General features: G+C 44.0%; 1 protein-coding gene across 1 annotated transcript; it reads right to left on the reverse strand.

The window, feature by feature from the left end:
- Positions 1-2694: 2694 nt before the first annotated feature.
- On the reverse strand, positions 2695-16409 carry CRLF3 (cytokine receptor like factor 3). The gene is made up of 8 exons (XM_062506348.1): positions 16268-16409; positions 13580-13787; positions 11690-11777; positions 11052-11229; positions 9873-10095; positions 9117-9249; positions 6042-6154; positions 2695-5766 (listed from the first exon to the last, which is right to left on the reverse strand). The coding sequence occupies exons 1-8, from the start codon at positions 16391-16393 to the stop codon at positions 5513-5515; spliced, it is 1323 nt and encodes a 440-aa protein (XP_062362332.1). The 5' UTR covers positions 16394-16409; the 3' UTR covers positions 2695-5512.
- Between the last annotated feature and the right edge of the window lie 212 nt (positions 16410-16621).

Below are 16621 nucleotides of genomic sequence, written 5' to 3' on the forward strand. Positions count from 1 at the left end.
TGATGTATTGTATTCAATACAGATACTAAGATGCTGACTAAACTATATTTGAGCAGTTTTGCACTGCTGTTAACACATTTTATGCATACGTTTACAGATTTTTTCCAATGGAAAGTGGTTTCACTACTGGTACAGTATCAGCACCGAAGGGTTTTATTCCAGCAAGCACTGTGGTTGAGTGACATCACCTCAATTTTTTATTATCCTTAAAATATTTCATTTTTCATATTCTTTATTTATAAAGGAACAATGCTGCTGTAAATACAGGTATTTTTTGTTTTTATTTCATTCCATCACCATGAGATGCAGTTCCCTATTTGTTGAAGGGGTATATAAGCTTTCTAATGGTGTCTTCAGAAATTTATAAAGTGTAAATACTGATTTTGATGGTCCTTAAGATGTGTTTAACTGTGAGACTATTTAACTAATGGTGTGGATGTGATTCGTCATCCAGTATTAAGTTCTTAGTCACTGATTTTGTGTACAAAATAGGAAAGAGGGAAACTGCAGCTTTTCATTACAAACTCCTTGAATTGCCAGCTCTCTTGAGTTTTAGCAAACTCTAATTATGCCTCTGGATAGTACATCATGCATTTCTCTCTGGCTTTAATTTGCTAAAGCTGTGCACATATGTAAAAAAATAGATTATTTTAGGGGAGATGTAGTTCTAGAATTATTGCTTATGTCATTTCTTAAGCAGTTATGCTCTTAATGCTTAAAAGAAGGCTAGCATTGTTTGCACAAAAAGTTGGTGATCCCCCCAAAAATAGTAATGAAATTACTTCTGTTCAGTAAACTTTGTATGTCATGTCAATTTATAATAAAAGCTGAAAAAATCCCCTTGTTTTCTATTTATAAAGATGCCTTTTCTATTTGTACCTTTGAGGATGTCATGTAAGCTGGTTAAAAAAAAATTTGAACGGTACAGTAGATGTAAAAACGAAAGAAAACCCTCCCCCCCAAAAAAACCCCAAAACAAGTTCAGCTGTTTAAATGCACCATTGTTTTTCATTAAATGTTTTAATTGAAATGTGCTTTTGTACATGAAGTTCAGTAATAACACAATATGCCATGATGGGTGTTCAGTCATTCCATGTGCAAAGACCTCAAGCAGCAGCTCTGTAAACTCTCTGCTGCATGACTTAACATTTGGATACGTGTTCTCCTTTGCCAGATTGTTATAGCTCTATTTAAGGTATCTCCATACATTTCCAGGGTTTTAGCCAGATATAACTTTCCTTTTCCTTTCTTGGGGTAGAACTTGAATACCTGACATGGGTGTAAGTTGTGCTTTACTGTGCAGAACTGTCATTTATAAAAGTGCAAATGAAACATCACTTGTATTGTCAGTTACAGAACTAAGATTTGTGTAGTTTTTACATGCAAGTAGTTAAAATTTATCAGATATTTTATGAAGTATTTGGTTTACATGGAGTAAAGTTTAAATAGGTGTCTGTTTAAATCCCATTTCTCTGGGCCTGCAGAGGATGGATGCTCTAGGTACTTGTATGCATTGTTTGGCCAAGTAGTGACTCTGGAATAGCAGATACTGGAAACCTTTTTCCATGTTAGGATCCAGATCCTGAAATGCAGGTTGTGCCACCTGGGCTCTGCAAACTGGACCTCAGGCTGCCATTGGGAAGTGTGTTCTTGTCTATAACATTGTCCACTGGCCTTCAGTGTGCTCATGGCATGTTTTAATGATGTTTTGTACTTGGTGATGACAACAGGTTTGTGAACCCCAACCTGGAACCTACTATGATTTGAATATTTAATCCAGTGCATTAAATACTATATTCAAAAGTGGTAGATGAATTGTTAACCATCAGTGTATATTGCTTGGAGTGTGTCTTGAATGTAGCCCTTGAATTTGGAGGGGTGGGATAAAGATGCTACTGCCTGAAATGAAGCAGTTGCCCATGGTTTGAACTGTTCTGATTATTTATCTAAACAACAAAACTCCCAAACCAGAAATTTGATTTTACCTTTGGGAATACAGGAGGCATTCTGTGAGGGCAGTTTTGACAGCGTTGTTCCAAGTTAAATATTTCTTAATTCGCAGAAGTCTCGTCCCATCATCAGCAAGTGGAGGTGTTCCCTGTTACAAATCTGACTGGTTTCACATCCAAGAAAACTAAGGCTTTGGAGTAGGTAAGTCCTTCTCTGACTCTGACCTGCAGGGTTTTTTTAGGCTGTTCAGTTTGAGAGTGAAACTGCAGCTCTGGAGGAGAAACACTTGGCATCTTGTCACATGAAGAAAGCTCATGTGAATGGAGTATTTATGAGAGAAAGCTGCCAAGTCAGCAACTTCACTTACTGGTTTCACAGGCTGTTTTGCCTTTAAAAGAGACCAAAGATCTTGAACAGGCTCCAGGTAAAGCAGAACTGAGGCAATGAAGTAAAGCTGTGTTTTAGTCCAACAGGGACTTTATTTGAAGGTGATTAAATACCTCTGCTGCTGGCTAAAACTACAGATGTGTAAGAGTTGCACCACGGAATGCACCAGTAAGAGATGGGAACAGTAAAATGGCAACAAGACAAATCAGCTGTGATGGAATATTGAGGGAAGTAGCTCAGATGCAGTAACAAATTTTATTAAAGGAAGGGAAAAATATTTTTGTAAAAGATGTCAGTTAAAACTGGGGAAAGAAAGGTAAGTGCACAGGTAGGAAACCTGGAAATAAATTGTTTGGGACTTTGGAGGGACAGAAGATTAAATAATTGGGAAAAATAAATGGGTAGAAGCTCCTAAAGATGGCTCCAGTGCCCTAGAAAACATTTTCTTACATGGTTAGAATGCTGTGGTGCTCAGCTTTATGTCCCAATAAATATTCTAGACCATACACAGTTGAGGGATATAACTTTTATTAAAAAAAAAAAATCAAAATTCTCTTGACACGTAAGTCTTAGTTGAGGTAAGTGAATGTACTAGCTTAGGAAAACAACTTTCAGGATTGGGTTTCATAAGCTATTAACACTCTGTTGTTTGCAGGGCTCCAAGAGCTAGGGGTGCAAATTGTACAGGAAGTGCCAAATTTTCCATCCAGCTGAACTCTGCTGCGGAAGAACAGAATTTACACCTTTTTAGTTCAAGCCTCTTCCGCTTCTTTGCATCCTTTGTTCCTTTAGTGCTCGGCTCTCTTGTCCTGAGACTCTTCACTCCTCCCCTGTTAACAAGGTGCAGCTCTCCAAGAGGTGGCTGAAAGTACCTCATTTGCAATTTAGACAGCGAGGCTTGTGCCAAGTACAAATAAAAAGCCAAAACCACCACGACGCTAACAACAAAAGAACCAAACTGCCCTCACTGAACACACAGCTAAAGCCTGAAGGCAGAAAAACTTCTCTTGCCTTCCCCAGGGCAGCAGTAGGGGCCTCTCATGGGCCTTCACAGTCATCTTTCAGCTGCTTTTATGTATATTCTGAACAACCTGCCACGGCATTGCCACCTCTGGAAGTACCTGAATTCAAAGTTTAAGCTTTATTTTCTAATATGTAAGTAAATATCCTGCATAATCTACAGTCTGACCAGCCCCTCCAAAAGCAAATGAAAAGGTACCTGACCTGTGGGTACCTCAGAAGCATGGATATTCACAATTTTGGTTTCCATATGGTAAAAGTACTAAGTTACAACTAGTACCTGATACCTGAAGTGTGTAAGTAGAACTGCCAGCACTACTACACAGAGCAAGATTTAAGTCAGCTTCTATCTGGAGTGCCAGCCCACCCCTCTGAGCAGGACTGTCACTTTCATTTACTGAACCTTTTTGTATAAGTATTGAAAACACTTTTCACAGGAGAAGTGAAGTAACATTGAAAGCACAGGATAAGCCAGTATTCTCTTCTTCCCTAACACTGAACTAGTGAAGCTTGAAAAACTGAGTAGTGCAAGCCTTTGTTGCTAACAGTGGATGATCTGACCTGCAGCAGTTCAGTCTCACTTCATGTCTTCCAGCCAATTCCAACCTAATTCTGCCTTGTGCAGGTTCTTTGCACTCATCTAAATCCACGCATGTTTTTTCCCTCTTGTAAATAGGTTGGTATAAATATAAAAAGCCCTTTTCCTTGCCTGAAATTCTTGTACCCCTGCTACAGCTGCTTGGGGAAAAATTCAGGCAGGAGGGCTGATCTTTTTGTACTGACAGAGTATGGGTATGGGCAATGCTAATTAACTGTAAAATAAGCTTTTATGCTTTAAGCTTATTATGGTAGCACATTGCCACTGAAGGAAAGGCAGTGTGATTGTCTAGGCTTTATAAAAATAGTGCTATTCTAACATGATAAAATCTATTTAATTTTAATTGAACTTGAGGTAAGATGGCCCTCAGTGAGTGTTACTTTTAAATATTCTTTAAATCCATTAGCATTGCAATCTTTTAACCAGGAATATGCTCTCTTTGAGACTGAGATTATCCATCTTAGTTGCTCCTTAGAGAAAAAAATGTGTAACTTTACATAACTTCTGAATTCCAAGTCATTTAATTCACACTATTATTTATCCCACCCTACTCTGTGGAGGAGACAGCTTAATTACCACCATCTCTTCAATGCTGACTGCCCCAGATTAAATCTGCAGGTAGGGTCTGCCTGCAGTGCTTGGGCCATACACCTGCACTGACTGCCCAGTGTCCCCAGGCAGAATCTGGGATTGTCACAAATCCTGCACCTCACAACAGCATTTGTGTTGTCAGACGGTAAGAGAAGGTTGTCTCTGAGTGTTAGAAGGTCTCTGAGGAATCACAGCTACCAATCCACAGCTTGAGCTCAGGTACCAAATCACTGAGACTTGCTCTGACAGAGGCTGTGTGTGAATTGTAACCAAGGAAGACATTCAGAGAGGCTCAGGATAATATCCTGCTCTGGCTGTTGGTCTGCTTGAGGCAGTCATGCATGGGCAATGTAAGCATCACCATGCAGCTGTTCTAGAAAACATATTGCAAGTGACAACACAGAAAACAGTTCAAGAAGTATCAAAGTAAGGCACTTAAGTGAGACAGTTAGAGGCAGGCTGGCTCAGAGTCCCTGCTGTGAGGGATGAACAGTACCATGCGCGGACTCCTAAGGCAGCATTGTGCACGAGGAAGCACAGCAGGACCTCACTGCTCTAAATACTGTGCTCTGAGTGGTAGAAATACAACTTTGGTCCATTACCACCCCTAAAACGCCTGCTTCACAGAGCAGCAGCTTTAAGCAAAGTTAATTCTACACAACGTGCGTACCCTGAGACGAGTACAATGAAATACTGACAAAAATCAAGTCTAGAGGAAAAAAGGGAAAGGGCTGATGGACTGCTTAAATTAATTTGCCTACACAAATATTCGTTTCTAGCTTTTTCCAGAGTCACGAATCCAATGTTCACAATTATTGTTTAAATTAATCCAGTACAAAGTACAATATAGTGGAGTTCAAGTACTATAAAGACAGGGGTTTGTTACCAGATTGTTGTCAAACAGCTGGAAACTCAGCTTTTAACATTACAATTTACAGCAAGAACGAAAAATTCCTTTACTCACTGCTAAAAGACCAAAACCTTCCAGCCTGGGTATGAAAACGAACATCCAAAATACAAAGAGCCACAGCACTGATCAAGTACCCAATCAAAGACCACTTCTCTGTTGTTAGAGCTGATGGTGACTCGAAGCTTGAAGTTTCCTCCCTCGTTGCTGCAGGGTCCCAACTGCACAACTTCCATGTCAAAGGTCACAGTCGAGCCAGAAGTAACAGCAGGCAACTGGTTTGTCATCTCTTTTCCATTTACAAATACTGCTCCTGAAACAGTCAGCAGATGTAACAGTATTTCTCATTTTCTGTACACACTAACGTGCAAGACCACATCTGTTTTTTGCAGGCAAATAGGGAAGTAACCCTGCTGCATTTTGGAACAGGCTGCAATAACTGTGAGCAGGAAGAGTAGATTTGTGATCTCGCCCAAGATTTTTAACTGCATGAGCAGCACACGCATGAAAGTTGCTCCTGTGTAATGCAGGGATCTAAAGGGACAGGGGCTGTGTGTTTTGGGGAGGAATCCCATGGTTCAGACTCACCATTTGTGCTGATGCACACGGCCTTGTCCCGCTGCAGCGAGTCGTCGCCGTTCTGCTGCTCCACACACACCCCCAGGCTGTCCCGGCGGTCTGGCTGTCCCACGGTCTCAATTCTAACAAGCAAAAAGCTAAGTCAAAACCCGAAGCTGTAAATCAAAACATGCCATGAATTCCAGACAGTTACTCCAGACTGTACTGTCCTCCAGGGCTCTCAACAAATTCATCCAAACTTTTGGGAAGGTTCCTGCTGAATGACCAAAATTCCTACCAGCTTTCCCAAGAACTCCACTGAGCAATACTCTATTAATTTGTACAAAATACAAAACAAACCGTTGCTTCCTGCAAACTTCTAGTGCTATTTAATTCAGTTCTCCACTGTCACAGCTTAGAAATGACCTTTTGAAATGATTTCCAGTTCTCTGAAGCAGACAATATGCTCAGCTATACCACACTACTGGTCAGCATCATGTATTATGGCAAGACAGCTGTAGTTTCAGCAGGCATTTAACAAGCATGACTAAAACAGGTTTTTTGGACCCTGGCATGTTCTGCTGTAACAGGATGAGGATGGGAAGCATTTCCTTTAGGGAAGCATTTGGTTTGGGCTTTTGTAATAAATCAGCTTGGTGCAAACCAAGCAATACCTAGAAGGGCATTTACATGTCTGGCTTCTGCTCAGCTGTATTTAGAGTTTTAGTCTGGGGAAAAGATCTCTGAAGAAAATGCAAACAAGTTATGTAAATGACCAGGGACTCAGTTCCCTTTGGGCCCCAGCAGATGAGTGAGGGTGCACAGTTCTTACACTGAAGGGCTGTTCTGGACTTGAGTTCCTTCTCTTGTACTGCCACCTCTCAAAGGTGCTAAATCCTACTTTACAGAGAGCCTGAGTGACTCACGAAATTCAGATGGTCTTTTCTAGAAAGTAAAGCAGTTATTTTCATTGCAGCTTGAGAGAAAGAACAGACTGATCTGTGGTTGTTGGCAAACAGGAAAATTTCTGCAAAACTTTCAAGAACCAGCAATTAAAGGGGGCAGTGGACTGGCACACAATGGGTTAACTCTTTAGAGGCAAAGTTAAAATTGGAACCATGTTTTACTTTTGCACTCCATTAGGTTTTTCAGTCCCCTGGGAATGCCACTAAGACAGCAATAGCCTTGCACTGTAAAGCAAAGGGAAAACAATTATTTGAATTTCCAAGAAGCTTTTACTTTGGAAGGGATCTACCATGTTTTCCCAAAGCAACTCAAAAGGAGATTTCAAGTTCATTTTGGTGCACAACAAAAATGCTGCACAACAAAACCTCGTCTCTGTCACTGCAGCCCACAAACTGAACCTGGCCAACCACCAGAAGTTTCCATTTGCCTCAGAGCACAGAGAGGTCCATCCGTGGGGCTGTCAGCAGAGTTGTGCTGGGCTCCTGACAAAGTCAGTGTGACCACCACAGGGCATCTGCTGGGTGAGCCCAAATCACCAGCCTGGCTACAGGGACTGTGGCTCCCCATGGCAAACAAAGCTTTAGAAAGATGAAGAGCAGGTCACTGTGGGGAAATGTTCCCTTCCCTAAGGGCAGCTCCCTGGAGGCTACAAGGCAACAGGAAGAGACTTGACCTAAAGCAGTGATGTTTTCCTACAGCTTGGCCAAATGCTTCACCTCAAAACAACTGCCACAGATTATCTTTAAAATGTAGATAGGAAGCACTGTGTTTATCACAGCTTCACTGCTCACTGACAAGCTGTGCCTGGATCCTGAACACAGAGCTGCTTGTGAATAATAACTTGTGTTCCAACAGCAGGAGGAAGTCAAGCACAAAGTACTACATCTCTCAGCTCAGGAAAATCTCTCACACTTCCAAACAAGAAGCTACTTTTGCACCTTGGAGGAGGAACAAAAACAATTTTTGAGGTTTTTGAGGTTTGCGACACCAATTTCAAGACTGGTGTCACAACAGTTCTTGTGGACACATGCTTGTTTGAGCTCTGCCATCCTGAAACAATCTCCTGTTGGAGAGAAGTCCATAACCAAAATGTGAAGCAAACCATTTTCATATGCTACCAATAAAAACGATGAAAAGCACTGGACTGAAAGAACCAAGGGAAACCTCAGGGTTCTGCCTTTAATTTCACAGGCATTGCTGAGCCAAGAGAATTTAAGCCTAGCAATAGATTTCAAATGAAAGCTTTAGATCTTTTTATGCATCTCCAACAGGGAAACTGATACATCCTCACACTACAACTATCTAAAGTTAACATAATACATTATCAGGAAGGGATAAACGAAACACCACGGAATAAGTCATGAAAGTATAATGAACAGCCCTTTTAAATTGCCTTTGGGGCTGCCTGCTGTAGAGCGAGTAGCTTTATTTAACCAGGGAAAAGATGAAACAAAGCTTCAGAGTCTCTGAGGTCCATAATCACAACTGACACATCCACAAGGACATTCCTCATACCCTGTTGAACAGCATCATCTCAGGGATAGGATGACAGGCAGCAAAGCTGCCAAGGTTTTTAATCGTGTTCCGTGTTAAATAGAAAGCTTGAAATTCGTAAGATCCCTTCTCCACTCTGGATCTTGTTTCAAGCAGTAGTCTGACCAGCACTAATTATCTCAGATGTTAAAGGCAGATGCCAGACTGTCATCCCCAACAGCACATCAGTGTTTTCATATGCAAAGTCTTCAGAGCCAGTGAACAGTCTGGGAAGGAAAGCACCCCCTGACCCAAGGTTAAAAGGAACTAGAGGCAAAGCTCCACTGACTTCAGCCAGTAACAGCTGCTACAAAACATCAGGAAGTTCAACATTCCACAGATCTGCTCAGCGTGAGCTATATTGTACCATCCCTCAGGACTTCACTCACCTCTCTTTAATGTAAGTGCAGGTCCTACAAAAACATCAGGTGTTTTCCTACAAAGCCAGGAAGCAGAACTAAAGGAAGGTCAGATGTCACAGAGAGACATTACCTCGAATGGAGCTGAGCTGATTTAGAACTCAAACACGCCTCAGGTTTACACACAATTCAGATGTGATGGCTCACAGGGGATGCATCACACACCAGCCACCCAAAAAGGACTTGCCTGAATGTTAATGTTTGCCCACAGAAATAAGTAGGAGCTTTGGAGTAGAGCACACCACACGACTGAGAATCATTCCGAAGTGCTATGTTTCTTCGGCTGCTCAAGCTGTAACCCTCCAGACCAGTTGTCCATTCTTCAGAGAAAACAAACAAACAAACAAACAATTGTGAACCTCAGTTTGATCCTGTCTGTGCAAAATCAAGCCAGTCCCAATGTCTACTCAGTCCAGCTCATGCAGCTTAAGCTATGTTAAGAACAGGGGCTGTTTTTGCCTTTTCTTATTGAGAGATTTGTTTTTCAAATAAATTACAATTACAAAGTATTTTCCAGCTCAGAATTCACCAGGAGTTCGCTCTTTGCTGCAATTCATGCCAAGTCTTACTGTAAGAAAAGGAAAGCCTTCATTACCCACTGTGCTGTGAAATTTGTAAGTGAAGAGAAAATTTAAGTTTTCCTCTCTCCAAGGTAAAAGCTTGTTATGAAGCGTAGGTCATTAAAAATGCTTATGTTGTGGTGAGGGAGAAGAAAAAATAATGTTTTTCTTCTGGCTCACATACTTTCCAAGGCTAAGGAAGCAGTAAGCCACCTGTGAAAAGATTCACCGTGTGTCCCTCAGCCAAGGAAGCCAAGAATGAACTGTAGGACGAAGGGACAGCTCATCACACGTCACACACACCCCCAGAGCCAGGGACACCCCCAGCACACAGGCAGCAGCTCCATGCAGCGCAGCCCCTCAGCAGGAAGGGATGGCAGTACCGTGGGGGACCAGCGTGGTGCGGCCGCTCTGGGGGACGCTCCAGGGGCTCCACTCCTGCCTCCCGTCCCCGCGGGCGCACACCCGGAACTGGTAATCCACGTTGGGGTCGATGTGCAGCACCATGAACTCTGTCTCTGAGCCCACGTACACGTCCTCAAAGTGGCTGGCGGTGCTCTTGCGGTACTGCAGCCGGTAGTCCTGGGCTAGGAAATCCTCATCCACCTGCAGAAACATTGGCTGCGTCAAAAAGGACCCCTCTGGCTCTCCTCTCCCCTCTGAAGAGGCACATGTCAGGACAGCACTGCAGCTGATCAGACTCACAAGGTATTTCAGAGCAGAAAATGTGCCTTGAAGAAAGTAACATCAGTGTCTGAATCAACAAAAAGATGTATCAGAATTATTTTATTACAGTTAGAAAATATCTACAGGAGAAGAAACATTCAACAGAAGGCTGTTCATTCTAGCAGAGATATAAAAAGATCCTCCAGCCAAAAGCTGAAAACAACTCCACAGAAGAAATTCTGTGCCAGTTTTTAACAGCAAGGGAAAACCAGTGTTATCCTTCATAAACTGTTCCAGTGGATGATTTCCAGTTCTTTGATATCTGAGTCAAAAGATATTTACACACACACACACCCTCAAAAAAAAACCCCTCCATTATCCCCCAGGCACAACCAAATTCAGGGAACTCCTGTATAGCACAGAAAATCAGATCCCACCCCTGACAGCAGTGCCTATGGTTTAATAACCTGAGTCCACATCCTGTACAAGTGAAGGGTGGCCAACAATGACTGGCTGTTGCTAGAACAAAAAAAGGTTTGTTTGATGCTGCCAAGGAGCATAGAGCTGTCCAACAACAGCTAAACCACAGCAGTGGTTTGCTCAAAAATAGGTTTTGTGTGTTGAAGAGAAAGGCTACTGGACTAGCTAATACAATAATATTTTCTTATTTTACCCACTGCACCTCCTTAGGAACACAAACGTGTTTAGGGGTAAAGGCATACCAGAGCAGGTCCAGCCTTATCCTGGGTCTGCTAAAGCAAGTGACACTGCAGGTAGTCACAAACCCCAGCACCAACCATACACCATCACTAGACTACCTTGTGAAAGTGGATTGTTTGTGTTCTTTTAGAAAAAACTCAAGTCTAAAGGATTTTCACACAGGATATTTTACCTACCTTACACCATCGGACTAGAATACCTCCAGGTTTTTCCACAAACTCTTCCAGCTGTACAGGTGGGCGGGATGCCACAGTTCCATGTCTAAATATTTGATTTTTCAATATAGTAAGGAAGCAGTCATCCAGCTGGGCAGATAAACAAGGCACATCAACCAAGGAGGGCACTTCTGGTAAGCTGAGAAAAGAAAGTTTGCTGTAATGAGAGGGGCCAGCTTCTACAAATTCATATTTCATCCATACACTTGAACCTGTGCAGATTTGCAGAGAGAGAACAGCTGCAGAAATTGGCACGTGCACTCCAAACTTAAAAGAAAAGACTGTTTTTCAGCCCTAACCAGACTGCCTGTTTTTGTCAGCAAATACTGTGAAACACAGGCTGTTCTACAGGGAGTGGCTTCATCCTTCACAAATAAACAGCCTATATTTCCACAGAACATATGGAGGGTGAAAACCCCCTCCATTCTGTGAGTGCCAGCCCCAGTGAAAGCCTGTGAAACAAACAGGACAGCAGCACCTCAAATGAATCTTTTGAGGCAATGGAGCTGAAAGCTTTTGTTTCAAAGCAGAAAAGATCCCCTTCAAAGAAGGGCACATGTGCCACTGCCTCAGATGACCTCAAAATTTCAATGTCTTACCTATCTAGCTGAATATGTAAAGCTTTTTTTGTAAAGTTGCAAAGTTTCTCGTTCTGTTGTCCCACATCTCCATCGACTGCACTCTCTCCTGCAACCAAAGAGTAAAAATATTCCTAATGAGACAAAGTCCATAGAAGGCATTCCTTGCCTCAAAGAATAACCAGTTCTGACATGAACAACCAATTAAATGTGAAGCACTCTCAGCACTTTCTCTAGTCTTAGCCAGAAAATGCAATTGCAGGTAAAAATATAAAGCCTATCTAGCAACTTTAGAAGCTCTCAAAGCTACCTGTAGACACACCCATAACAGATGCAATAATTTGCCTCAGGTCTCAGACAGGAGCAAAACTGGGGAGAGATGTTAAAACTCAGGATTATTAATCCCTTTCTTCACCAGCTTTAAATGAAGAAAAAAGCAAAGCACCTTCACTGATCAGAAAATAAAAAAGCAGACACTTAAAAGCAGGAGACAATTTCAGTAACTGCTCTGTTTGCTACAATCAGAATGGTACTATTGTCACAGTGAAGGAAATAATCGATGCATTGAAGTGTGGAGATAAATACAAATATTTTCCTGAGCTTTCCATATAAAGTAGCATCTCACACTTCATCTTACAGAGACATACACTGCATTCTCCTGTCTGCTGACTTTAGGGTAATTTACAACTTCAGCAAGCTCAGTCCTTTTCCAAGTGGAGGATTACACACGTTACAAATCTCTGAAGGAAAGCACACGTCATAATTGGCAGCAGGAGATTTAATAACCATGGAGGTTTTAACTCCTTTCTGCCTCAGCTGTAGTGTGTACTCATCCTGCCCACAGCACTGGGTGATGATCCTGCTCACAGCACCCAGGGGGGATGGGAACTGCAGCCACTCAGCTTCTGGTGAAACCCCACAGAATTTCACACAAAAAACTTTTGCCACCATCCTGATTTATTAACCTGAGACTTAAAATAAAAACAAGGTGAATACCAGCTGTCCCAGAGTTGTGGTGGTAGAAAAAAACCCAACAAATTAATCTTTAAACACTGTCACTGTTCCTGTGAGCAGGAGGCACTAAGGTCCCAAGCCAGCACAAAGCTCAGGGCTGAGGAGGAATTGGGAGCTTTCCCACCCGTGGGACACAGCTCAATGTGCTTCAGCTCCCAGAGCTGAGCTCATGCTGAAAGAAAGTTAAAGTTGAGACATGAGAACAATGCAAGGAAACTGCCAACACACTCATGGCTCAGACATGCTCCCAGTAGGTTCTCCAGCCTCAGGAAAACAGGCAAGAGTGACATTCCTTTCTGTCGAGGTATTTAGCATCAGCAGGGTATAGTCTGGCCCTTACAGTAATATTCCACATGTCCATTTTTGTCTGCCTCATCTTCAAACTTCTTAGAGAAATTTTCTCCATACAGTGGCCATTTTATTCCTCATGTTCCCCACCACCAGCAAACATAATTACACTCAGTAGGACAATGTGTTTATTTCAGCTGCTATTTCAGCAAGACAGACATAATTTACTTCAGCAAAATAAACACTCTGTTATACAGCTACCCACAATATATTTTATTTCAAAGCAGCCTGACATACTTTTCTGTCTAGCCTGGAGAGGTAAATAACGTCTCTGCAGTTTAATAATTCTCAGAGAGGTACTTCCTGCCCTTCAGGAGAGGCTACACTAACATGTGTACACCCTAGGATTGGAGTGAGGAAACACAGATTTATATCTGTGATAATAATGATAATAATGATCAGCTCTTTACCACATCTACCCAATTAACATTTAGTTTGAGATAAGTCAAAAACGAGCCAAACACACTGATAATAATGGAATTTTTCCAGACTTTTGACAGACCCACACTGGAAGGCAAAGCTAAGACTCAGCACCAGGTCCTGCCTCACCTTCCCTGAGCAGATCATCAGCGGTGCTGACTCCATGCTCTATCAGCTTCTGGCACTCATCCAGGGGCTTGATGCTCTCTTGCTCTATGACATCCACTTCCTGCAGCAGGGACATCAGTCTCTCGTCCAGCAGCTTCTTCAGAGTCCCTTTCAAATCGCTAAAATGCTGCTCAAGCACATCTCTGGTCAATGTTGCACTATCTTTGATCTGAATTCAGGTAAAAGGAAAGAAGATTCAGGATAAAGGTAAAGGCCATGCACCATTTTTTATTTTGCTGAAACATCTCATCCACATTTTTCAGAGAAAAACTGTGAGTGAAGTCTGCTTTTAAAAAATGACCCTAGCAGTTAACAAATTAGTGAAGTAATTTTCAGTATGTGTACAGCAGGGAGAGAGGCAAAGAAACCAGCCTGGATGAGGGGAAGAGCATTTAACTAAGCAAAATACAACTTGGATTATGGGTGCTTCAATCAAGGAATTTTTCTTGTCAGAAAAATGCAAATGCTCTGTAGATCTCCTCCCTGCTGCCCCTCAAAAAACCCCACTGCTGTAATCCTACTCAAAAACCATTCTGCCATCATACACAGGTGATTCCCTTTGCAAACAAAAACCGATCAGACTTTTGGAAGACTATCTAGGAACACTTTTACAAGCCCTAACACTTCACTGGATTTTTAAATTCCTCTTTAAAATGCTTTCTTTTCAATTTTGTTCAAACAGCCACCCTTGGTGACAGTGTGAACAGCAAGTCTGTTTTGACTCCGGAAGAACCTGACCACAGAAAGTTCAACAAGTGCTCATTAAATGCCTGCAAACTTGCTGAATCTGGCTTGTAGGGAAGGAAACACACTTGAACATCCCTGAGCTAAAGATGCAAAAATCAGAAGTAAACATCTCCCCACGAACAACTTTTCTAAGTCAGGCACACAAGGGAGTGCCGCAATAGACTCACAGCCTTACACGTAATTTCTAGGTCTTTAGAAGTATAGACAACCAACACAGGAAGTTCCCTGGTTAGGTAAAATAAATTGCCTCTTCAACAAATGTTCATGAAGCTCTGCAGCTGCCACACAGCTCTGTTTCCCTTTTCTTGTAATTTCAATGCTTGAGGAAAAAAAAAGGAAGTATTTAGCTCTGTCAAGGGGTGGGGCAAAGGAACATTCACTTCTCCAAGCTCTTTACCTCCATTACAGGCAGATACAAATTCAGCAGCTCAGCCCCACGATTAGACACTGCTCATCATGCAAAAGAGGAAATGCAAGTCCCTGAACACACAGGTGCTTGAAGCTTGTGGTAAATCATGTCCCATTGGTCCAAAGGAAAAGGATGCAGTGTAAGTGATCACATCAGTCCTATCACATCAGCCAACCAGTCCTCAAATAACAAAAATGCCACGGTATGAACCCCAGCCTAGCACACTCAGCACTTTGGGAACAGAGGGAACTCTTGGATGTGCACGAAACAGCAAGCAGTCCTGAAGATGGAAAGGGAGAAAACAGAAACGTGCACACAAAAAAGAAATTGTTCCCAAGAGGAAAAGGAAAGGTGAGGTAACTACACACTCACTGCACAAAGGTACATGGGCTGCCTCTCACTGCACTTGGAACTGCCAAGCAACACTTTGAGATGACAAGGTTTGGGTGAAAGCTGTAAACAATCCATTTTCTTAAGCAGCCTGTGTTTTCAATGCTAATTAAATGTCCAGTGATCACCTACATGCACTGGGAGCAGGACACTCACCCCGCACATTTACAGCAGGTTCCTGCACTAACGGGATCTGCTTCAGAAAAACTACTAACACGTCACCACAGAAACACTCTCTAAGTTTGCTTTTGTTTCGGTTTTTATTTACCCCTTGCAGAGCTGAATCAAAGACAGCAAGGCAGTCTGCAAACCCCATACACTGAGAGGCCGCCGGAGCAGAGGAGCCAGCTCTGCACTGCGGTTCTCCCTGCCCACACCCGCCTATCTCCTCCTGCATCTCCGGCGGGAGGGTCACAGTCCCAAAGGGAGCTCTGCCCTGGCTCCATCGCACAGCTGCAGACAAACCAGCTAACCTGGAATGCTGGCAGCCCTCCTGCCTGACCCACGGAGTACGTGACCCAGGCACTGTGGTGCATGGGGACAGCAGCCTTTAGCACAGCATCCAAACCAGGGAGCATCTTGCCCAGGCCGGTATCTGATGTAAAGATGGGAATAACACTCCCTATTGAATCAGGTTTAACATCCCAGCTACTTTGAAAACGTAGTTCTTTAAGATATTCATTGCTGACTGGGAAAGCTCCCTCTGGTCCCAGAAAATGAGGCTCGGCTCAGTAACAGACTTCAGCTCGCATCCCTTTCCCCCGACACGTCGCACATCTACCCATTCCCTCGCCATCTCCGGCACCCCCCGAGGCCACACGCCGCTCCCGGGGCTCTCATCACCCCCGGGGCTCCCCACACACCTGAGCCCCATCCCGGCTCTCCCAGCGGACAGAACCATGGACAAACCACGGGCTCCGGGAGAGGAGTGGCCGGGGTCCGCCGCCGTCCCACAGGGGTCCCCGGTACCGGCCACCCCCACCGAGCCGGCCTGCGGGCACCGGGCAGGCACAGCCCGGGCAGGGCTCCGGCCTCTCCTCCCGGAGCAACTCCGGAGAGCCCAGCCCAGCCCAGCCCCGTCCCGTCCCGTCCCAGTTCCCCACCTGCTCCCGCGCCTGGTGCAGCCCCCGCAGCCGCTGCTGCAGCTCCCGTCGGTAACTCCGCGCCGCCTCGATGCTCTCGCGAGCCTCCTGCAAGAGGAGCCGCACCTCGGCCTCGGCGGCCTCCATGGGCAGCCGCGGCGGCAGCGAGGCGGCGGAGGGGCGGAGCGGGGCGGGGCGGGCGGACCTCGGTCCCGGAAGAGCCGCGCATCCGCGGGGCGGGGCGGGAAGCGCGGCGGGAGCGGGAGGCGGCCCCGGGACGCGGACCGGCGGCTGGTGACGTCAGCGAAGCGTGACATCATCATCGGCGGGCAGGGCACGCGATAGCCGCCTGACGTCACGGCCGCGGCGCGAAAA

Source organism: Cinclus cinclus, chromosome 20 (genome assembly GCF_963662255.1).
Source record: "Cinclus cinclus chromosome 20, bCinCin1.1, whole genome shotgun sequence".
Classification (NCBI taxonomy): Eukaryota; Metazoa; Chordata; class Aves; order Passeriformes; family Cinclidae; genus Cinclus; species Cinclus cinclus.

Bases quoted from the DNA above. Each gene is read 5' to 3' on its own strand.
- CRLF3 (XM_062506348.1), bottom strand. From the start codon at position 16,393: ATGGAGGCCGCCGAGGCCGAGGTGCGGCTCCTCTTGCAGGAGGCTCGC. The intron at 6,155-9,116 runs GCAAGTCCTTTT...TTTGCTTGTTAG, and splicing joins GGGCAAACATTAACATTCAG to AATTGAGACCGTGGGACAGC. The intron at 5,767-6,041 runs GTGAGTCTGAAC...TGACTGTTTCAG, and splicing joins CGTGTGCATCAGCACAAATG to GAGCAGTATTTGTAAATGGA.